At 35.4% G+C, this 25,062-nt stretch overlaps 1 protein-coding gene across 2 annotated transcripts in view; it reads left to right on the top strand.

The window, feature by feature from the left end:
- LOC136811245 (E3 ubiquitin-protein ligase NEDD4-like) overlaps positions 1–25,062 on the top strand; it is a 51,948-nt gene that overhangs the window by 17,917 nt on the left and 8,969 nt on the right. For both annotated transcript variants that reach the window (XM_067067858.1, XM_067067857.1), the window contains 14 exons: positions 205–387; positions 893–960; positions 1,249–1,411; positions 1,980–2,047; positions 2,435–2,669; positions 3,995–4,048; positions 4,435–4,489; positions 4,947–5,008; positions 5,156–5,221; positions 5,627–5,790; positions 6,534–6,602; positions 8,001–8,122; positions 8,745–8,815; positions 15,406–15,575. In XM_067067858.1, the coding sequence (XP_066923959.1) occupies positions 205–387; positions 893–960; positions 1,249–1,411; positions 1,980–2,047; positions 2,435–2,669; positions 3,995–4,048; positions 4,435–4,489; positions 4,947–5,008; positions 5,156–5,221; positions 5,627–5,790; positions 6,534–6,602; positions 8,001–8,122; positions 8,745–8,815; positions 15,406–15,575 (1,550 nt within the window). The remainder of the gene's footprint in view (positions 1–204; positions 388–892; positions 961–1,248; positions 1,412–1,979; positions 2,048–2,434; positions 2,670–3,994; positions 4,049–4,434; positions 4,490–4,946; positions 5,009–5,155; positions 5,222–5,626; positions 5,791–6,533; positions 6,603–8,000; positions 8,123–8,744; positions 8,816–15,405; positions 15,576–25,062) is intronic.

The following is a 25,062-nucleotide window of genomic DNA, read 5'->3' as shown; positions in this document are numbered from 1 at the left end:
ACAGGTGTTGACCTGTGACCCATGCCTCGCCCTAATAAAAAAGTCTGGACATTTTTTTATAGTAGGGGCATGTACGCGCATTATTTTAAAATCAAAAATTATTTGAACATTTGAAGTTACGAAGTAATGACATTTAATGTGATTGGATCAGCCATAATCTACCCACTTTTTATAACATGAAAATTCCCTTTTCTCATCCAACAGACTGGCTTCGAATCTGTTTCACTTCAAGACGCAGCAGAGGCTGAGGCCGAAGTTAGAGCCAGAGACCGCGATAACAGTGTGCGACGACACATTTCGTCATCCACGTCAAGACAGTCATCGAGAACGAGCAGTATTCGACAACCTGAGCCCGATCCTCTACCCGAGGGATGGGAAGAAAGACAGGTAAATTAGTCAGGTTGCTTTTTTTAGAAATCTTAGTGTAATGAATCTAAAACCTTTTGGAACTTGTTATATGACATAAAAGGATACAGAAAATAATAACCTGAGCCCGATCCTCTACCGGAGGGATGAGAGGAAAGACAAGTAAAATGTTTGTAGTGAATCTTTTATTTTCTCCGGTATTTTTTTATATTCAACTCTCTGAGCTGTGAATGAGATGTGAACCCTAGGGATTGGAATCGCTCAATTAATCACATTTATTATTGTGTATACATTTAAAGTCACTGTCAGCAAGAAACTGTCATAAAGGACGCTCCACTATTCGATACGCTCACTTATCCATTGAAAAAACAATTACAATTGAAAATCAAATTAATTTAAGAGCTTGAACCATAATTAAGTATTAAACTATACCTTGATGATCGCTCCTTATGTGCGTCCGCTAACCGCTCCTCATGTGTGTTTGAATTAACGAAGTAAGTAAACAGCTCTTTTCATTCGATTTTAGGATGCGAACGGCCGTATTTTCTTCGTCAATCACACCAGTCGTTCGACCACATGGACACGACCAACTGTGTAAGAATTGTTTTTCCTTGTTGCATTTCTTTAGAAGAGTCTGATTATTCTCAAAAGCTTGTTTTAACGTAAAGCACGGATTTCCCACCGACCTGTCAAGCCTTGACCTGTCATCACTTAAAGTTTTTAGCAATTTGGTGCCCAGATGATATATCCGATGTGGGTCAATGCAGTGAAATTTTTCGTTTAAAAATATTTTTCGTTTAAAGATATTTTTCACCCACATCGAGTAGTGATACCATTAGCCGTTATCATCATTTTTACTGGACTCGTGTTCTCTCTTCTCAGCGACACACCGACAGAGGAAAGGCGGCGACCATTCGACGACGCCATGAATATTCGCCGCCACATCAGCATGGATGACACAGTCAGTGAAAGCTCTTCAACGCCCACAACGCCCACTTCACAGGATGTGGAGGAACCTTTACCTCCTGGTTGGGAAGAACGAAGGGTAAGAAATAGAAGGGGGATGGGCGGTAAAATCTCACATATCATGTCGTTAAGTGACGTGGTAGTATACCAAAGAAACTTAAATTAGTACACATAATTATGTGTTTACTTATATCATCGATAACTACCCTGGTGCTGCTGGAAATACTGTGGTCTTGTTAAGAGCCAAATCAATAAAACGACTAGAACGTCTTTGTTTTCCGCTTTTGAAGGTTTTTTACAGTGTTAAAAGTTCTTCCTTCTCATACGGAGTTCCGTCTCAACAAAGTATAAAGTGGCTTTTCCATCTCAAAATTCTGCATAATTCGCCAAAGTTTCAGGAATATCTGCTAATATGATGTGTAAAATCTATTCTCCGTCCCACACGAAATCCTTGCTTTGATGAATGTTTTTATTTATGACTAGGACTTAAGTCAGGCTATTCCCGATGCTTGCTCTTTTGAACGCCAAGCCACACTGGTTATCAGTGGAGATCGGTTGAGATAGTCAGAGTCTCTTTGTAAAACCTCTTTATTTTCTGTTGAAAGCAGCTTCTTGATTGATATTCTTAAATCTATTCTAACTAATAGAATGTGAATGGACAGACTTTATACATTGATCATAATTCAAGAACAACTACATGGAATAGACCCAGTTCGTAAGTCGAAAATTTGTTCCATCTCGAATTTCCTCATTGAAGTATATAAGGAGGTTTTTTCCGTCTCAAAATTCTGCATATTTCACCAAAAGTTTCAAAGAAATTATGTCCTTATTTGCTGTGTAAAATCTATTTTCGGTCTCAGACGAAAACATTGCTTTGAACTGGTGTTATTGAGATCATCTTTTGTCTCTAATGAACAGTTTCATTCCCTTTTTGCGCTAATTGGGATCTTTACTATTATGCTCGAAATGCTGAGGATTTTGATATTTTTTTACAATAAAGGACTAAATCTTTGAATTTAAAGATTCCATTTTTCTTGATGAATGGAGACGTTATGCCTTTTTACAATCTTGTCAAATATTTCTTTGCTCTTTCTGTCCATAGTTCAAATCAACTAGAGCCAAGTACACCAGTCGCAAGTGCTCCGGCCCCAGAAGAGTCGGAATCACCGCCGCCACCTGAAGAGCCGGAGGACGAGCAATCGGCAAGTACAGTAGAACGCTTACATCCAGATATTCCAAGTCAAAGTGAAATGCCACTACCAGCTGGGTGGGCCATGCAACTGGCTCCCAATAATCGAGTCTTCTTCGTCGATCACAACAATCGAACCACTTCATGGGTAAGCGAGTTTACCATTTCTGCTCATCCTGAGTAAGTTACTCTATTACGAATTAAACCATGGGTGACCGGGACTGATAGCGCTCCAATAACGGCTTCCTGTTGGTTAGTTGTAAAAATCTCTAACATTTTCGACGCTTTTTGCCGACGAATAGTTTTTCTCGCTGAATATTTCTACTTAACGTCGGAATTTTATAGGATTTTATTACTGTAAACGCAGTACAAAAAGTGAAGAACAGTGATAGGGACCGCAATGATTTTTTCAAATTGTTTTTAGCGCATTGAAACCATGCTCATTGGAAAGAGCATCAAAAAAGAAAAAAAATGAGGGGTCATTCATCAAAATCGGCCAAGCCGTTCTCGAGATATGAAATTTTCTATCTCCTGAAAATGACCCTTTTTTTGGAACGATTTTCGAGGATTTTTGTAAAAATCATGGTTAAATAGGTTTAAAAGTGAAAATCCGGGGGTTATGTCAAAAAATACATTTTTTGCAATAACTTTACTTCTATTAATGCTATAGCATTGAAACTTGGCACGAAGGTTCTCAAGACAAAGTTTTAATTTTTTATCAATTTTTTTTCTTCAAATTTTTCGTTTGCCGTACGAATGAATCGAAAATATCCTGTATGCCGGAGAGTTGGCAGATTGTCACTCTACGTGGACTTTGAACTTTCGAATTGTAAACAAACACGCGCTCGACAATTCTGTAGAATTTCTCGAATACCAATAAACTTTGAGCCAAAAAAGACAGCAGAGCGCGGTTGAAAATGTTAATTTTTATTAACAAACAATATGTAAAAAAGGTTGAAATTTCATATTATCTTTGTCTTAATGCCGGGGAGGACAGCTAAAGCCCTCAAAAGTGGCTTTTTCCCAGAAAAAACTGAATAATTTTTTGTAGGATTTGATTGGGTCAATGAGACAAAAAAAACAAACAGCGCTGATCTCTTCCAGTTCCAAAAATGTATAACATCATGGGGGTTTGAGGACGCGCTCACCTGTCTAAATCCAATTTTCTGTTGGTAGGTCGTCTGCCATTCAAAATTTTACAAAATTGCTCATATTTTCATAAAAAATAAAGTTATGGCCACCAAACTTTTACAGGACATTTATTTAATGATAAGAATGCTTCTAAACCTTATCCCATGGTTATAGGTGGTCTAAAACCTAAAAACAACATTTTGGTCGATTCCAACCATTTTACCCCCGTCTTTCGCGGTCCCTAACAGTGATTACATTTCTTTTATTATTCTGACACTGAAAGTAATTGCTAACCCCTCTCACATAGATCTTCTGCTTTATTAACCTTTCCACCTTCACCAGGTCGACCCACGTGTGAACACTCAACCTGCGACTCAAGACCTCGGACCTTTACCTGTAAGTTGTGTCTCTCTCTCTCTCAAGAGTCTTCTTTTTCTTCATGAACATATTTTTTAGTTGATAAGTAAGTAAGTAAGTACAATTTTCAGAAAAAAATACACAAGTTGCTTCACAGTACTTTAAGTTTCATGTTAATACAATCATCAGCTGTACTAGACTAGATGAAGTAAGTAAGTAAAGTTATATTGACATGGATTTACGCTTGAGATGATTAGAAATTTATAGAAAATCAACATTAAAACGATTCTTGAAATAAGCCGATGAAAGGTTAGATACTAGTTGAAATAGACTAAGCTTTTTGATGAGAGACAGGAAGTCCCATATTGACATTGTTTTTTATCTGAACGGTCAACTATGACATGCTATCTCAATAAATATTTCAGGCTGGTTGGGAAGAACGAGTACATTTTGATGGTCGTGTATTCTTTATTGATCACGGTAAATTGCATTTTTTTTCATTTGTGTATGTTTTTCTTTTTAATCTGTCCCTTGACTGACGAGCCTATAGATAACCATACCGGCTGGCCGTGGACCCTGTGAAATTGAACGATTCTACGTAAAATAGTGAATATCTTACTATACTAAATGAGTTTATGAAAAATTTGTGTAACGCAAGATGGTAGCTGAGCTGTTATTCTCAAATTTTGCCAGGGGGTGGTCGAGTGTGAAAGAGGGATTTCGTTCAGTTTTGAGACAAAAATAAATTTTATTGTCTTTCGAATAACGAGTTGATGATTCGAATTCCCCTTAAAAAAAATTATAGAGCGTCAGCAACACCATCCTTATCATCCTAAGAGTTTTTGATGCGCAAGCTAAACCGGCGTTTGCGACGACGGGAACCGTCTAGTTTTATCTATGTAAGCTCTTCAACATGGTACCTTGATCAACTTTTCAGATACTCAATCGACGCAATGGGAAGATCCGCGTCTACAAACTGTCGCAAAACAAAAATCAGAGGTGAACTTTTTACAACTTGAATTTTTTTCGATTTCTTTTCCAAAACATAAATAAATTCCTACCAACCAAGTGTATTAATATTTCCTCCGTGTTAACTTTTCTGTGAAACTGACATTTTGTCTAAGCGCTTTTTCTTTTTCATTTTAGGCGTTACCATATTCACGTGATTACAAACGAAAATATGATTTCTTCAGATCCAGGCTAAAGAGACCCGTAAGTAAACGAGCGTTCCACACAATTCCACTTTTTTTTCAAAACGAACGTTCCGCACGATTCCACCTTTTTGAAAACGAACGCACCTTGTTCTTAGGTGTCTAATAAACGACCCCTTATCCCCGTTTGTTGATTTTTCTCTTTTGTAAAATTATGAAAGTGTGTTTCCTTTCTTTTCATTTTACATTTTGGAACAAAAATATAACGGGCTCTGTTTTAGGTTTATTTACCTAGCCTACAAATTTTGCATGAATTATAAAAACATTTTTGCCATTTTAGAATAATTTTAGAGAGGAATTTGATTTATATTCTTTGTCGACCAACCAACCTTTTCTATTTGACTTACAAAAATTAGGTTGGACCCGGTTTCCTTAGAATTTCAATGTATTCCTTTTCCATCTGTAGGACAACGTCCCGAACAAATACGAGATTCACGTTCGTCGAACCAGCATCATGGATGATTCATTCCGTTTTGTTCTGTCCCAATGTACGAAAGTTGACCTCCTGAAAACGAAGTTATGGATCGTCTTTGACGGTGAAGCCGGACTCGATTACGGCGGCGTTGCAAGGTTACTTTCTATGTTTATTACAGTTTACGCTCTCTAATTCGACGCTATACTGTTCGATATGCTCTATAATTCGTTAATCTTGAAAGTCACCATCAACAAGAAACTCTTATGTCTACTGTTCGATACGCTCCCTTATTTGATAATATTGAAAGTTACCGCCAATGAGAAACTCTCATAAACGACGTTCTACTATTCAAAACACTCCCTAATTCGGTGAAAATTGAACTCCCCTTGAAAATCGAACTAGAGAACGTCAACTGTATTCTGATAATACCCTTTATGGTCAAACTCTTTTTCGTGGGAAAGAGACCCAAGTAAGGTCTATTACGGTTAAGCATTACTCGGTGTTTATCATTTTTGGCGAATCTCTTGTTGCCTCTGCGATGAAGTGAACCATCTCAATGCAACAACGGTATCTTTCCGTATCTATCCTCTGCAACAACGGTATCTTAAAAAAAAAGCTCATCTTTTCAATGTTTTTATACCAGACAATTGGTACTAGGAAGACACAATATTTCAGAACGATACAATATTTCAGACCGACACACCGGAAAATTTTACTAAAACCAAAACTTCCCACTGGCTGGTTTGCTAAGTTAGTATGATTGTAAAAGGATAGGGTAAACGAGAACAGCCGTTGGTGGACGAAGCGTGGTGGATAAAGACGCGTCTGATTTTGGGTCGGTCATCGCAAAAGTTACTAAATTAGCCGAACTAATTAATTTTCTTTCTTTTTCTTGCAGAGAATGGTTTTACTTGTTATCTAAAGAAATTTTCAATCCCTACTACGGACTCTTCGAATACTCTGCAACGTAAGATATTTAATAGACCGCTACTTTGTCCAGTTGTATATAATGATAAAAGGGACGGAGAAGAAATAAGATTAGAACATCGCTAGATTTTGCTCTTTTGGTCCTACAATGAAGGTCATAATATTTGATAAAAAAGGGAAATTCCCACGAAATCTTATAGCCACAAACGATTTGGAAGCGCTCTAACTTAGATTAGAAATTTTAACATTAGACTTAAGATTTACGACCAGGATAAAAAAGATCAAGAATGGTCCAATAGGGCTCAGAATATAGCCTGGAAGTCTATAAACCCCTACCGAATTGAAATATTCGATTGAATTTAACAAATAGCCTAAAAGCGACTTTCTCTCCCGAACTAAAAACGAGGAATTACCAAAATTCTCAATATACTTTGACCGAGATTGTACCATGTTTTTTGTGGTGTCCGGGAAATCCCCCACTGGTGAATTCCCACCCGGAAAATCCCCACCCGGAAAGTCCCCCCGGTGAATTCCCACCCATACTTTCTTAAGAAAATTTGTTTTGCGTGTCACTTTATTAATTTTTTTATTAAAGCAAAAAATGTAATGGAATAGAAAATCTAATTTCAATAAGACAATTAACTAAGATTTAAAAGAAGAAAAGAGAAGAAGAAATTCTCGTTTGCGTCAGTCAATTTAATTTAGGCCTTTAGGCCTTTGCAGCAGAATTATTTCATCGGTCATTTTTCTTGTAAAAGCAGGTAAAAACAGGTTTTTAAATAATTTAAAAATGAAAATGATAATCTGGTTTCAAGAACTGTTACAGATTCCACATTTTCTTTAAACGTCGTCTTAAGAAGTCATGGAGTTTCCCGGGGGGGGGGATGCCGCCCGACTTTCGACCTTTGGACCCTTACCAGGACTAAAAAGAAGAAAACAAAGAAAATTTGAGAAATTTTACGACCCTTAGCTGGTCAAATTTGACCAATTTTGAACAAATTTCGATCTTTCTGGGGGTAAAAAGTTGAAATTTTCCTAATTTTTCGACTGATGATCGTTTATCTTCTTTATTGTTTTTCACAACAACATTTTAACGCTGTGGGTAAAATATATGGGTGGGATTTCACCAGGGGGGAATTTTCCGGGTGGGGATTTTCCGAGTGGGAATTCACCAGGGGGGAATTCACTGGGTGGGAATTCACCGGGGGGAATTTTCCAAGGGGAATTTTCCGGGAACCGTTTTATGTGGTCTGTGAACATCAGGATTGAGGTTCGGCAACCTGGGATGATGATCTCAGGTTACCCTCACACCGTAAAGTAGAGTTTCGATAGCTTCAATGTCTTTTGAACCTCTCCCCATAAATCTCAAAAAGTGAACAGAAGGGCGTCTCACATGTGTCCGAGTTATAGCTTTCAATGAAACATTTTTTCTTGACAGTGATAATTACACGTTACAAATCAACCCGAATTCTGGTATGTGCAACGATGACCATCTGCGTTACTTCAAATTCATCGGACGTGTGGCTGGTATGGCTGTCTATCATGGAAAACTTCTGGACGGTAAATTTACCCTTTTTTAACATTTTATTAGGCCATGATGACTCTTAGCCATCAGTTGTTCACTACAGTTGACCCTTTCTAATTCGATCTTCATGGGGAATCGGATTTTCATCGAATAAGGGAGCTTCGTTTATAAGAGTTTCTTGTTGATGGTAACTTTCAATATTATTGAAAAAGAGAGTGAATCGAATAAGGGAGCGTCGTTTATGAGAGTTTTTTGTTGACGGTGACTTTCAATATCATTGAATAAGGGAGTAAATCGAATAGTAGAACGTTGAATTAGAAAGCGTCAACTGTAGTTTATATGAATATGAATATGAATATGAATACACATGTTTCGAATCAGGTTTTCGCTTTGAGGCCGTGTAAATCAAGTACATAAACGCCGATTTGGTTAAAAGCGGCGTAAATCAACATAATATCCAATCAGAGAGTTTGTTTACTTGGATTTCTTTTCCTGTCGTTTGCACGGAGTCAAAAGAAGAGCTAATTCGAAGGAATAAATTTAAATTACTGTTTATTTTATTTTCGAACCCAACGCAATAGATTCCACGCAAAAACGGTCCTTGAACAGCAACTTCAGAAAGTTTTTTTTATTTAGTTTGATTTCTTTTTCTTTAAGCTTTCTTCATTCGTCCTTTTTACAAGATGATGTTGAACAAAAAAATCACATTGACTGATCTGGAGAGTGTGGTAAGTTTTGTCGCAACCAGGCTAATTAATAAACCAAGTTCTTTCAGTGTTCATCTATATAGTGTTCATCTTCGACGGGTTATAGTTCGTCATTTTTCAGAATTTTCAAGATTTTAACTGTCTCAAGATTCACTCGTTCGCCAGCTCTTGCGGTGAGCGGTCACGGTGTACGGGGCTTCGAACCGGGTTCTAGTCCGATTTTTTAAATTCTCATTCTTTCCCCACTCTTTCCATCTTATTCTTTGAACTGTAAAATGTGTGTGAGAGCCACAGGGTTGGATAGTGGCAATCCAATCCCAGTTCCTTCTCTTCTAGTATGCTTTCTTCAACGCTGTGGCAGAAACGTGTCAAAGGTGTGGTAACTTTGTCTAGTAGAAAGTACACTTCTTTTCTCATTGTAATTTTAGTTTCTTCGGCTGGTTCCGTGGTTTTTACGTTTTAGTTTATTTTATATTATTGCGCGCGTTTTATACTTTCAATAAACACATCTTTTTACTATCTTTTATCTGTGGTGGTGTCTAATTAACACTGCTTGGCCTACCTACACAACCCTATTTCCGTGTTTTCTTGAAATATTTTTTGACTCATATTGAGTTACTTCTTTCCATCTTAACTCATATTGAGTTACTTTCTTCCTTAAAGTCATTTTAGATCACTAGTTTTACATTGATGGGTTTCTATGTCATTATATTTTCCTTTTCAACTCCAACCTGATTGATTTTCTGTGAATGTTCATTCTAGATTTTTGTTGTATTTTTATTGTCCTTTTGTTTTGTGGGTTTTTGTCTTTATTGTTTCCATTTTGAGTAGTTGAAGGTTTTATACTTCTAGTTCTCCCGTCGCGGCACGCCGAACCGGGTTCTCGGCCAACTTACGATTCTATTCTTTTCAGTTTTTGTGTGATTTTTCTATTTTTATGTAAGATTGTGTTTGTTGTAGTGTCTGTTTGTTGTCTGTTATTTATTTGGAAGCTGCTGGTCAGTTCCTTTTTACTATGTTTTCCGAAGGCGACTGAGTGTGGGCCCTTAAACACGTGGAAAGTCACTATGCCAGTCACAAGTCTGGGACTTCGGGTTTTGTTTTGTTTATGTATCCTTTTTTTTTTTTTTTTAATTTATTTGATGTGTTTGCTTTTGTATTTGTCCCCATTTTGTATGTATTTTGATGAACTTACGGAAGTGTGTTTATCAAAAAAGTTTTTTTGCAATTCATTGTTTCTCCACTATTACTTTTCTTCTATCTTCATTTGGATTAGGTTTTTCTTTCACATACCACTATTTAAATTCCCTTTAACTTTTTGCTAAATTACCCTCTGTTTCGGAATGATTAAAAAATAAAAAATACCAAAAAAATCGTAAATACACACAATTAACAAAAATATTCTTAACTTTTTTCGTTTTTATCAGTTTGAGTTATTTATATATCAATACTTTTCTTTTTCTAAAATGACAGATATTACATATCTTCACTATATATATCCTTGAGTCATGTTTTTGCAGTGTTGAGGCTTTCCTCCCTCTTAAACTTTCTTTTGCTGGTACCACAGGTTCCTATGTTCTGTATGTCATCAGACCCCTCTCAGATTTCTCTATAACTATACTTGTTTTCCTTTCCAGTCTTTTTTGATTATCAACATCTTATACACACACAACCTAAGCGTTCATGAACATATAGCCACTAAAATGAAAAATCTAACTTTTTAACCACTGATTCAATTATTATATTTTCTAGACATGCCTATAACCAGATCGCAAACTCGGGGAGGGCAGCCCCCTCCCCGGGTGACTTCCCCTAGGGATGGTGGGAATCGCCCTAGGAGGTTGGTTAATCCTCGACAGGGTAAAGCCGTAGTTGGTGTTTCAGCGGAAGCAGGAAGTCCTTCCACATCTGTTTCATCAGCCAATGGGGATCAGCCATCCGGTCGTGCACAGTCTCACAGGCTTAGATGCATGACTTGCCCTAACCTTTCAACAAATTCTTTTTTCATGTCTAATGTGACTAAAAAAACTTATCAAATAATAAATCATTCCAATGAAACCATTTCCTGCCATTCTCAAAATCTTATATATCTTCTTTCTTGCAAACGTTGTAACCTACAATATGTTGGAGAAACTACAAAACAATTAAATATCCGAATAAACATCCATAGAACTGCAAAGACTGGTTGTCAGCATATGATAAATCATTTCAAAGATGCTTGCCCAGGTGCAGGTTTCAATATTCAGGTCATTGAAGTTTTCAATGGGGATGGTTATGTAGAAAAGAAAGTCTGTCCAGAAGCTAGAAAACAACGTGTAGACCGAGAAAATTTCTGGATGAAGGAGCTCCGAACTGTCTTCCCCTACGGTCTTAATGAGAGAGCTAGGGGACATGATCAAAATCTTCCAGTGGGAAAACTATTTCCTAAAATCACCAGATTTATCTCTCGAATGACACACAGTCGTAATAATAGAAATAACCATCAAATACTTTCTAGCCACACAGACTTTTTCAATTTTCTTGACAATCATCTTCAGAATGACATCATTGATTCTTTCTATGATATCAGAGTTGCACTTAACAGGCTAAAGAAATCGACTTTGAAGAAAATTGCTTCCGAAATTATCTCACGTGGTCCTTTGGTTTCTCTTGACTCTTTCTCTGAGCAACACTATCTTTACATTTTGGATATCATCGAAACTCTTATTTATATTCCACTCCCTAGTAAAGCAAAGAAAGTAGCACCAAAACATATTTGCAATGTATTTTTTGACAACAAAGCCATAGAACTCATTCATCTTCCTTCTATTTTAAACCAACCTGACATTTTAGAACTTCTTCCTGAACCTTTGACGACCAAAGAAAATAGACCAGTTGTCACTTATTCTCTACATAAAACTATACGAAATAAAATTCTCAATTATCAAGACACTGTAAATTCTATTTTTATCGATGATGAGGTCTCATTTACACTTGACTCTGATCGTTGTGAATGTGTTAATTCAGAATTTTGTGATCCTTTCCACCAACACATTATAACTGGTGATTTGAGAATTGTAGAAAATTCTAAATTACGTAAACTTTTAACTAAAGGCCCCAACTACCGTGAACCAAAACGTGTAAATTTTAAAACAGCTTTAGAAAATATCATTACTAGTTTAGATGAATGCATTGATACTTTAGAGCAAAAAACTAAATTCAAAGCTAGGGCATTTAAATTTTGGAGGGACACAATTATTTCGAAAGTTGAAATTAAGATTAGAAAACTCAAAAAGAAAACGAAAATACATGACACTAAACCTATTCTAAAGAATCCAGAAGTGCTGGCATATCTGGAAACCTTACAGAAAAGATTTGTCATTGTCACAATCGACAAAGCATCTAAGAACTTTGCTTTGATTTGTAAAAAGTTTTATGTTTCTAGATTACTTAGAGAAATCTCTGGAAATAACACCTATCAGCCTTCTAATCTTGATTTGAACTCCATTTTAGAAAATAGCGAAAACTTGTGTAAAACATTTGGATTGTCATTATCTGACAAAATGAAAACTCTCCCCATTATGTATTGGATTCCTAAAATGCATAAGAATCCTATTGGTTGCCGCTTCATCATTGCTTCCAAATCATGTAGTACCAAACCGCTGTCTCGTGCTGTATCCATGGTCTTCAAAGTTCTATACAAACATGTTGAGCAATTCCATCATAAATCTCGTTTCTTTTCTAGTTTCAATAAGTTCTGGGTTGTACAAAATTCTTCGCCTGTTATTGGACATCTTAACAGAATCAATGCTAAGAAAAAAGCAAAACGAATTTCGACATTCGATTTTGCAACACTGTACACAACCCTTCCACACGATCTTCTCATTGAAATTTTAACCAAAATTATTAACTTTGTGTTTGATTTAGGTTGTAGAAATAAACTTGGTTTTTCAAATACTTCAGCATACTGGACTACAAAAGGGAAGGATGATAGGTTCTTTACTAGTACTTCACTGTCTGAGTGTGTGTCCTTTCTGATAAAAAATTGCTTTTTCAAAGTTGGCAATTCTATTCTTAAACAGTGCATTGGAATTCCCATGGGAATAGATCCTGCTCCTTTTTGGGCAAATTTGTTTTTGTACCATTTTGAATCTGAGTATGTCAAAGGTCTCATTTCTGCTAGTTCGCCTAGTGCCTATAACTTCCACTCTGTAGGTAGATTTATTGATGATTTGTGTGCCTTAAATGACAGAGATGAGTTTCATAATTGCTACAAACAGATTTACCCTAAAGAACTAGATCTCAAAGTTGAGCACCATGGAAACCATGCATCGTTTTTAGATTTAGATATCACCGTTGAAAACAATATTTTTAGATATAAACTTTTTGATAAGAGAAATGCCTTTCACTTCTTCATTGTAAGGATGCCACATGCCGACAGTAACATCCCATCGTGCATTTTTTATGGATCCGTCTTTTCAGAAATTTTACGGATAGCACGTAGCACACTCATGTTTGAAGATCTGACTCCTAGAGTCACTGAGCTTTTCATTCGAATGCGAAACCAGGGTGCTTCAAACGCTTTCTTGAAGAAGCAAGTTGTCAAATGTTTTTCCAGGTTTCCTGACTGTTTTATGAAGTATGGGAAAACCGTCGAAGAATTTTTACATATTTTCAAATTGTGAAATTGTTTCTTGTGTATTGTATGTGTGATTTTTTTTTTTTTTTTTTTTTTCTGTCTAAAGAATTAGCATTAGCATCGGAGGTATTCATTTCCTACTTTTCTTTGCCCTGTACAGTTCTCCCGTCGCGGCACGCCGAACCGGGTTCTCGGCCAACTTACGATTCTATTCTTTTCAGTTTTTGTGTGATTTTTCTATTTTTATGTAAGATTGTGTTTGTTGTAGTGTCTGTTTGTTGTCTGTTATTTATTTGGAAGCTGCTGGTCAGTTCCTTTTTACTATGTTTTCCGAAGGCGACTGAGTGTGGGCCCTTAAACACGTGGAAAGTCACTATGCCAGTCACAAGTCTGGGACTTCGGGTTTTGTTTTGTTTATGTATCCTTTTTTTTTTTTTTAATTTATTTGATGTGTTTGCTTTTGTATTTGTCCCCATTTTGTATGTATTTTGATGAACTTACGGAAGTGTGTTTATCAAAAAAGTTTTTTGCAATTCATTGTTTCTCCACTATTACTTTTCTTCTATCTTCATTTGGATTAGGTTTTTCTTTCACATACCACTATTTAAATTCCCTTTAACTTTTTGCTAAATTACCCTCTGTTTCGGAATGATTAAAAAATAAAAAATACCAAAAAAATCGTAAATACACACAATTAACAAAAATATTCTTAACTTTTTTCGTTTTTATCAGTTTGAGTTATTTATATATCAATACTTTTCTTTTTCTAAAATGACAGATATTACATATCTTCACTATATATATATTTTTTTTTTCATCATTAATTTCTTGATCTCCAAAAGTATATTGGTTCTTCTTACAAGAAGTTGAAATATTTTATGTATATGTTATGTATATAAAATTCTACGATTCAAACTGATACGAAGTGGACAGCTAAATCATCAGCTATGTGAAGTTAAACTACAGTAAATTGGGGGGGGGGGTGGAGGATATATTGTCCGGGGGGTAGCGAAAAATCATCAAAATTTGCCTTGTCTGGGGGTAATTTGGGTTGTCTGGGGGTCAACTGATGCTTGTCCGGGGGGTAAAACCCGTTGTCCGGGTGGTCAAAAGTCACTTTGTCCGGGGGGTGAATCACTGAAAATTGTTATATCCTCCACCCCCCATATTCAAATTTTTTTCTTGAAAAGCCCATTCTCAACTTCTTTGAAACTCAAATTCAAACTTCTGTGATTCAAATTTTCTGTAATTCGAACTAAAGCATTGGTCCCTTCGGATAGAAAAATTGCATAAAAGACTCCCTGTAATTTGAATCTTTCTCTAATTCGAAGAAGATTTTCTGACCCTTGAAAATCGAATTAGAGAGAGTCAATTGTAACGCAAAACTATGATATGTAGTACGATGTAGGATCGTCGTTTTTTGTTCGCTTTAGTTTCGCCTTCTTTGCCATTATTATAGTATTATATCTATAGTATTATAATAATTCACAATACTTTATTATAATAATTCACAATACTTCTACTAATATAGTATTATATATTATATATTGCCCTTTTTAAAAGTTGCCCTGATATTGTTAGGATCTTGCATAAAAAGTTTGGTCTTTTTGAGTTCTGCCAGCACACGGAATTAGGCAAAAAGAAAAAACACAGTGAAAGAAAGTCAGTATTTTTTGACACTTTGGGCAAAAACGTCAAATATTTTTGAGAAAAGAGATTGAATATTCTGTTCTGTTTCTTGATTTTGAGAAACTAGAGATTGAATATTCTAATCCTTATAAACAAACCATTTAAAGCTACACTTTTTTTTTATAAGAACATCCAATTGTTTGAATGTTCTTAAAGTGTTCTTATTTTCACGATATTTTGAGTATTTTTGGCCTTTTTCTAAGAAATTTTGAAGCCTTAAAATGTTCTTAATTTGTTCCTAAAAATTTGGCCATCGAAGCCTTATGTTTGTTCTCATAAAAAGATGTTTACTACACTTTCATAGGATTCGGAATACCACAACAGTTTGGTTTGGTTGTTGGAAAACGACCCTGAGGACCTCGATCTTCGTTTCCAAGTGGAAGAAGAAGTTTTCGGTGAAGTCGTGTCACGTGACCTCAAACCCGGAGGTGAAGACATCCCCGTTACTAATGCCAACAAAAGAGAATACATCGAGTAAGTTTACATGAAAACATTACACTTTTTTTAAGAAACTAGTTTTAACAAGCAGCCTCAATGTTTCTTAAGAAATCGGCCTTTTGAGCCTTAAATGTTTCTTACATGTTTCTAAACTTTTTGACATAATCAGCCTATTTTGCATGCAAAGAAAAAAAACATTTGTTAATTTCGCTTAGCGAAAGTATTACGATAGCCTTTCTGCGGCGGCGGCGGTGTCATCGGAAAAAAAATTAGAAAACGAAAGTACTCGATACGGTGGATGAACTCACTAAGTTTAATTTTATGTTGCACGTGCACGCTCCGTTTAACCACGGCAATTTTCGCGGGTTTTTTAAAGATTACGTCATATCTTTCATATTAGCTCATACTAGTTCGTTATTGTGGAGGTAATGAGATGATCAGGTTCATTTTCTGTATTGTGTCATTAGCTCCACAGTCTGACGCGTAAGGCACCATACTTCTGGAAGGCAAGGAGGAATTTCATTTTTAGAAGCGTTTGCAGGTTTGCATCCATCGATTTTTAGCAAATTCATTGTGTTTACACTTCTTCTCAAAGCAAAAATTATTAACTCAAAAGAAATAGTAAGTATATAGACTTTCAACTTTGCTTTTCCAGTTCCACATAGAGTTATTTTTCTAGTGGATCTGTTTAAAGCACCTTTTTTGCCCCTTCACTAGCCTGGGAATCCAAGCTCATAATTTTAGAAAAAACAAAAAATACCTCACCTCACAAAGTTCTAAAATTATAGAGCTTGGTGCAGGTAGATTAGTCTGACACAGAATGTTATAAACAGTCTGTGTGTGAACCCTTGTTGATAGACTTTCTGAACTTTGGAAACCCAGGCAAACACACATAATCAACTTACCATAAAAACTCTTTCACAAGCTCTAAAGACTTTCAAAACTACTAAAAACCACATCAAAACATCAGCCACATGTATTTAGACTTCCAGTCAACAGCCATTTTGTTTCTAAATGAATCTATGTTTTCATTTTCATTTGTTTTCCTTTTTTCTGCAAAGTCAGCTTTTTCCATAAATTATGCGCGCGCATCGAAATTATCAAAATGCGCGCGAAAGTACTGCTAAGTAATACGCCGAAAGCTGGCCAATCAGGCCGAACCTGCATTGCAGGGAAAAATGTCCCTGCAGGCGAGTTACCTGCACCAAGCGTTAAACCAGCAGCAAAAATATCATAAACTAGACTGTGAAAAAAGTTTAACGCTTGGATTCCCAGGCTACCCCTTCACCTAAAAAGTGATTGAGGCGTCTTTTCTTTTTTTTTTGCCACTTTTTTTCAGATTCATCATTCACTGCACTGAATCTGATTGTGGTTTTTTTTCCCGCCCTTCACATTCAAGGTCGAGACTCACCTCTGAATCTGATTGCGGCAACCCGTGGCCAGGGCAGGTAAGATCCTGTGCCTGCGACCGTATCGAGCTTGTGCGATATCGACAGCTCTCAAACAATTCAACTGCATTGTCAGTTCAAATATACAAAGCTGCACTGTCAGCTCTTACCAATATAATTTTGAAAACAATATATTATTTGATTCTAGATACTTTATAAACAACACTTTAACTAGAAATTATTTCGCAGTCAGAGTAGTTTTTCTGCGTTGTGTTTTAAAGATGATATCTATTGCATTATATCGTGCACGGATAGGAAGTTTTGCTTTTACAGCTCAGAGAAACGTGAAATGTATAGCTAAATCTATTGTTGTTGGTTCTGACCTATCCAATAATGCTCTTTTAAAACTATTGAGACCTGTTCGTTTCATAGCACTTTTTACCCTGTTCTGTTTTGCAATCCCAAAGTCCTTTGAGCTAACAGAGCTTTACACACCTTTAGATTTTCTACATCTTTCAAAAAATGGAATTTTTGTTCAATATCCCAACAACGTAGTGTACAAAGTGGGAGATCCAAACCTTATTTTTTTTAAAGCAAATTACACGCTTCTATTATCAGGCGATATAGAACTTAACCCAGGCCCAACTGTTCAAGGTTCATTTCACCAGGGCAATAGTAAATTTGGTAAGACTGCAGGTATACAATGTTCCTCAAATTGTTTTTTTGCTATTTGCTATGCTCAGCTAAGAAAATTATCCCTTTGGAAGACTCATGATTTGGATTACGTTTTAGATCAAGGCGATTTGAATTTCAAAAAGTTGGGAATCACAGGACAGTCTCCATTTGTTGAAGAGTTTTCTAAGACAATTGACATAGGAGGTAGCACTTGTGCACTGAATTTCAACATTTTTGAAGGCTATTTTGAGACTGGTAATATTTCAGTAAATTTTGTTCAGAAGGAACTCTTATTACAACATTCTGGTGCAGTTTTAGTGATAGCTGGAAATTGCTTAGCTGTGATGCACTATAACAAAAATTACTTTTTTTTGACTCGCATAGCAGAGACTCCGAAGGCCATCAAGTTGAAGGCAGTATTGGAACTTCAGTTCTTTTAAAATTTGACAACGTTTACAAGAAATTAAACAGTATATAAGATCTGAGTATAAGAACATAAATCTTTTCAATATCATTTATCTCAAAACTGATTTTCATGATCAGGAAAGTATAAATAGTACTGTATCAAGGCAAGTATCACGCAGACAAAAAAATTGTTCACAAAAGAGATCAGTTGAAAAGATTAAAGGTACTGATCAATATAAAGATTTATTGGAAAAACAAAACGCTGCTCAGAAAAGGTCACGTGAAAAAATCCAAGGCACGGATAAGCATGAACAGGTAAAGAAGAACAAACGTAAGCATCGGGAATTAAATAAAGGATCAGAAAAACATGGGCAAGAAAAAGAACTAAAACGTAAGCATCGGGAATTAAATAAAGGATCAGAAAAACATGAGCAAGAAAAAGAACTAAAACGTAAGCATCGGGAATTAAATAAAGGATCAGAAAAACATGTGCAAGAAAAAGAATTAAAACGTGTACGTCGGGCATTGAATAAAGGATCAGAAAAACATGTGCAAGAAAAGGAAGCAAAGCGCAAAGCTGCAAAATCTGCTTATATTATCAACAAAAAACTTAATGTAGGAAAAAGGGTTGAGAACTTCAGGCAGAAAAAACAGGAGGGTCCTTCTTACATCTGTGTAATGTGTAACCGCAGTATGTTTAAAAAATCTGTGTTTGGTTTTGATGAACAAAAGTACTCATCGATCAACTTTGAAGAAATAGAAAATTTTAATCCTGTCACCTCTTTTGATGGTAATTTCTATGTATGCACAACCTGTCATAGAAAATTAATGAAGGGAGAAATCCCATGTCAGTCTGTTACTAACAAGCTTCAAATTTTTGATCTCCCAGATAATCTAAATGATATACGAAAACTGGAAAGAATTTTAGTGGCTCAAAGAATTTTATTTTCTAAAGTCATGATAATGCGTAAAGGAGAATTCCCTAAATTACAAGGTGCAATATGCAATGTTCCCATTGAAACACCAGGTGTATGCAAAGTACTTCCTAGAGGAAGTGATAGTAGTGGGGTAATAAATGTTGAATTAAAAAGAAAGATATCCTACAAAAACCCTGTTATTTCGCAGCAAGTAAGACGACAAAAAGTTTTTGAAACTTTGGACTTTTTAGTGAATAATAATCCTTTGTATCATGATATACATATTGATATGTCAATCATCGACCAAGTAACTAATGATGAATATGTTGAAAGGGTTTTATCAAATAATGATTCCGTATCAAGCGCTTCTTCCAATGATATAAGATTTGTAGATGATACAACAGTTACTTTAATTAAGCCTTTTGAAGAGCAATTAGAGAATGAATTTGATTCTGATGATCCACTCAGTGCGTATCGGACACCAACATGTGAAACAGTTATTGTATCAGAAGTGCCAAACATTATTTTAGATGATGAAAATGCAATTTTAGCTCCAGGTGAAGGTCAAACCCCCAATTCATTAACACAAGATGAGTTCTGTGAAGAGCTAGCCCATCCTCATCTTTTTCCTACTGGGAAATTTGGTTATAACGTAGAGCGAGATATAAAATTGTCGCCAACAAAGTACTTTAATCAGCGTCTTTTAAATTACACTCAAAAGTTTGCTTCGGATTCAGATTACATTTTTTTTGCTCACAAAACTTTACTACAGCTTAACCTTAGAAGTAAGATCAATATCGCAATGAGAATTTCAAATTCCAACTTGACTGCGGGACTATTAGCAAATAATTTTAATGATACAATTCAAAATTGTGTAGCATCTGATAATGCATACAAGTTTATGAGTACTATTAAAGGAACCCCTGCATACTGGCAACATATGTTATCTGATGTTCTTGCAATGGTTAAACAACTTGGTGTCCCAACATACTTTATGACTCTCTCTTGTGCAGATTTACGGTGGGAGGAATTTGTTACCATTATCAGACAATTAAGCGGGGATGCTGATACTGATCATGAACTTCTTGATTACCAATCTAGATGTGCCCTACTTAATAGCAATCCTATTGTGCTTGTGCGTCAATATCAATATAGAAAAGAGTTGTTTTTCAAAGAGATTATAATGGATGGCCAACTTGGAAAAATTACATACTATGCTCTCAGAGTAGAATTTACTTTCAGGGGTAGTCCACATGATCATTGTTTGCTTTGGGCTAAAGATGTCCCAAAACTTGAAGATGGAAAAGAAAAGTATATTGAACACATAGATAGTGTTATTTCTGCTAATGTTCCTGATAGGGAAGAAAGTCCTGAATTATGGAATTTAGTCACTAAGTATCAAATACACTCCCATTCAAGAACGTGTAGTAAATATCGCAAAAATGAATGCCGATTTCAATTTGGAAAACTTTTCTGCAAGCGTACTATTTTGTCTGAACCGCTTCCTGAAGGGTTACCTGAAACTGAAAAACATGATATTTTGGTTGCTAGAAATAATGTGATCCAAACTGTTCAAGAGTATATAGATACAAATTTGCATCCTAAAAAGAGAAACATTCTGGATCCTGATAAGCCTGAGTATATTGAAATTGGATCTATTGATACAATTTTGGATTCTTTAGGGTTAAATTATGAAACATATGAATATTACTTATCAATCTCACCAGACAAAGATCAGCATTTGTTTCTAAAACGTGACCCATATTCTTGTTTTGTCAACAATTATTTTGCAGAAGGCCTCCTAGCATGGGAGGCCAATATCGATATTCAGCCAGTTTTTAATGCATACAAGGCAGTTACATACATGTGTGCCTATTTTTCAAAAAGTGAAGATAAGTGTTCAACTGCAATGCAAGAAGCATTAAAACAGGCCAAAGATTCAAATGACAGTCAGTTTGAGAAAATGTCTAAAATTGCCAAAGTTTACAACTCTAATAGAGAATGCTCAATCCAGGAAGCAGTTTACTTAACAATGCCTGAACTGTGGCTTAGAAAATGCTTTCCTGCTATTTCATTTGTTAACACTAACTTACCTGATCAGAGGTACAGGATTTTCAAGTCAAAAGAAGAAATTGAGGAATTGCCTGAGGATTCTGATGATCTTTTCAAACGAAATATGTTAAACAGATATATTGACCGCCCAAACACAGGGCAATTCAATACTATGTGTTATGCCACATTCTGTGCAAACTATACATTAGACACAAAAAAAAATACAAATGATGAAAATGATTGGCAGCCTACTGTACTAGATGATTCAACAAGTGCAGTGAATCATCAAGAACCCCAAACACTTCCAAAATCAGCCAAATTACTCAACAGTAAGGAAAAACTTAAGCTTCGTAAAGTTCCAAAAGTTTTGAGGTACTACACTCCTAACAAAAACAAACATCCAGAAAAATTTTCCCACCATATTCTAATGTTGTTTTACCCATTTAGATCAGAAGAGAATGATTTGAAACTTGATGGTTCATATGTGTTGAAGCTCAATTTAGATGAAGTCAATGCAGTTGTTAACGAGAACAAGCAAATCTTTGAACCTGATGGTCATCTTGTTGATTTAGTACTTCAAAACTATCGCAATGACCTTATGCATAATCAAGATGCCTTTGCTCAACAAGAAAATGATGAAGTGCAAGACCTAATGAGCAACTCATCAGACAGTGAAAATGATGATGAAAGTCATGAAATCGAACAAAATTTTGCACCATTTACTCAAACAGTTCATGGCTTGCAAACTGATGACCAAATCAATACCCATATAAGATCTTTAAATTCTAAGCAAAGAGATATTTTTGATATAGTACTAAATTGGGGAAAAATGTATGTGCAAAATTCCAAGTCCAATAATCCTGTACTACTAGAACCATTGAGAATATTTTTAACAGGTGGTGCGGGCGTAGGAAAATCTCACTTAATTAAATGTATTTACAATTGTTTGTCAAAAGTCCTAGCATATAAAAGTGATGAGCTAGAGAAGCCACGTATTATTAAATTGGCCCCAACTGGTATAGCAGCTATCAATATATCTGGCACCACAGTACACACAGGATTGAGTATTCCAGTTGGAAAATTCAGAAATATGGCTGACAAACAAAGGACTGCCATTAGAAATAAATTACATCATGTAAAGTTGATAATAATTGATGAAATATCTATGATTTCGTCGCAACAGCTTTTGAACATCCATACAAGATTATGTGAAATTTTTGGTGTAAATGACAACACACCATTTGCAGGGAAAAGTATCATTGTTTGTGGAGACCTCTTTCAATTACCTCCAATTTTTCAAAGTCCAGTATTTTCAACTGAGGGACCTATTATTGGTGCATTCAAATTATGGCACCTATTCAAACTAGCTGAATTAGATGAGATTATGCGTCAAAAGGATGACTCTGACTTCATTGATCTCTTGAACAATGTAAGAGTAGGTGAATTGAATAGTAATGATGAAAGTATGATTAAATCTAGACTGATAACACGAGAACACCCTGATTATCCAATAGAATCATTGCATTTGTTTGCAGAAAATGCTTCAGTCCATCTTCACAATATTCAAAGATTAGATACTCTGCCCTCGGAAACAATAAATGTAGAAGCTATGGACGTTTATCCAAGGGATTTTACTGAATCTCAAATTACCAAGGTTAAAAACCTGCCACTTAACGATACAGGTGGCTTATCAGTTCTATTTGATTTGAAAATAGGGGCAAGAGTAATGCTAATTAGTAATATTGATATAGAGGATAGGTTGATCAATGGTCAACTTGGAACCGTCACTGACGTAAAATTCAGAAACAATAAAGCAGAGCTAATTTATGTTAAACTAGACGATAAGACGGCTGGAATAAAAGCTCAAAGTAAAGACCAATATGCTAAGGCCACTGAAACTGTTCCCATTGAAAAGAGTGAGGTAAATTTTCCCTTTGACAAAAAAAACCCATACACTTCACCTATCATTTCTCGGACACAATTTCCTCTTAAGCTAGCTTATGCTTGTACAGTGCACAAAGTTCAAGGATTGACTTTGGATTCAGTAGTCGTTAGTTTTGACCTTGCAAGGCAAAGAAAGTTCAATGCTGGTCAAATGTATGTTGCAATGAGCAGAGTGAAAAAATTAAATGGTTTGTACTTTACTGGTCAATATCGACGTAGTGCTTTTGTCTGTAGTGATAAAGTTAGTGAAGAATACACACGATTGCGTCAGAACAAAGTTGAAAGAGTTGCAGATATTATGAGGTGCAGTTCTAATTTAAATGTTTGCCTATTGAATGTAAGATCTTTAAAACGACATGCAGTTGATATTCAAAAGGACAGATTTTTGTATGAAAATGATTTGTTATGTCTGACAGAGACACAGATGAGTTATGAGCATTCTGAGGAAGACAAACAAAGTATTCATGAAAAGCTTCCTTATTATATTCTTAGTCATAATATTGACCAGCATAAATTCAACAGTGTTACTGTCTGTCATTCTCCTTCTTTTATTGACATTGATGAGTATGATCATTCATCATGCTTTTCTCTTGTAAAATTTAGAAAAGCTGAATTTACTGAAAAGGAATTTTGTGTTTTGGTTCTCTATAAAAGTTCAAGAATTCAACGTGATGTGTTCTGTTACAATCTTGCTCAATTTATTGAAAGATACACAATTGATATCATTTTAGGAGACTTCAACATGGACGGCTTTGAAATGGAGCATGATCAATTGTTGGCTGACATTCTCCAAGATTATGATTTAGTTCCGAACTTTCCAACACATATCGATGGGAAAATGCTTGATCAAATTTGGACACATAAGGAATTGGTGCACGAGTATGGTATTGAAGTTATTCGTAAATGTGTGAACTTATCCGATCATGATGGAATCAAATTATCGCTGACTTTGCTAGCTTAGAACCCGTCAGAGGCGATTCCCGGCGGGACAAGGGGGGGGGGGGTTGGAAACTGGGGTGGTGGATGATCTCAACTTTCTGATGATTAGTTTTGAGTGGTCAAAATTGCAGGAAGTAAAAAAAATTATCTCAAATAAAAAGGGTATAGTATCCCTTTTCTCCTATAGCAAATTCTACCTAACTTAAAAATTAATCATCAGAAAATTAGCCAACGATTCAGATACATTTGCTTATGTTGTCATAGGTGCTTCTTTATGAACAGTTTGAATTGATCAAAGGAAATTTTTTGTGATAGACTGAGTAAACTAGGAATACTCTTTAAAGCAATGATGTTATCGAAAATCTGTTAATATGATATCAGTACATGTTTGATTCTGGATAAAATGAACTTTGTAATTAAGGATTGAAGCTTAACTCTGTTGAAAATATGCAATTAAGGTCATCCCACCACCCCGTCCATTCTTATGTAAGTTTTCTGACGTTTAAAGACTATTCTTAAAAGACATTTATTCTTTGGGGAGGAAGGCTTTTTTTCTGCATTAACCAAAAGGAGGGCTCTGTTGAATTTGACATTTGCAGATGAAGTTGGGGAGGGTGTGAGAAATGGGTCAAATATGTGTGAGTGTCTTTTATGGATGGTCTATTGTAGAAAAAATCTATAGACAAAGGACAATTAGTTTAAAGATGCCTTTCATTAATTCATTTTTGATTACTATCTCGTCAGGAAACTTACATACCTATTTATATATGCATTTAATGTATTATTTTATTTATTGTATTATTTATTCCTATTTTTATATTATTTATTCCTTTTTTTTATATTTATCATTTTTCTTCTGTTTTTCATAATTATTAGATTTTTTAAAATTATTAATTCAGAACAAAGTAATATTTCTACCATTTTTTAATAGGCTTTTGTTAATTGTTTTATTATTTTCTTGTATTCTTTTTGTTATTCATTTGCCTACTCAAAAATCAAAAAGACTGTCACAGAGTTAAAAAATAGACAATATGGAAAAATATGGAATGAAAAAATATGGAAGTGCATTGCAAGTGAATTGATTCATCTATATATGTATGCATTTTGGTTGATATTATAAGGATAATTATTGAAACGTTGAATAGTGGTATAAGTGGATATATATTTCTATTTTGGAATTATTACAATTGATGTAATCGCTTA

The sequence above is a fragment of the Clytia hemisphaerica genome, unplaced genomic scaffold, assembly GCF_902728285.1.
Source record: "Clytia hemisphaerica strain Z4C2 unplaced genomic scaffold, Clytia hemisphaerica genome assembly, whole genome shotgun sequence".
Lineage (NCBI taxonomy): Eukaryota > Metazoa > Cnidaria > Hydrozoa > Leptothecata > Clytiidae > Clytia > Clytia hemisphaerica.
Note: the sequence above shows the minus strand (reverse complement) of the source record. Positions and strands in the feature narration are given on the sequence as shown.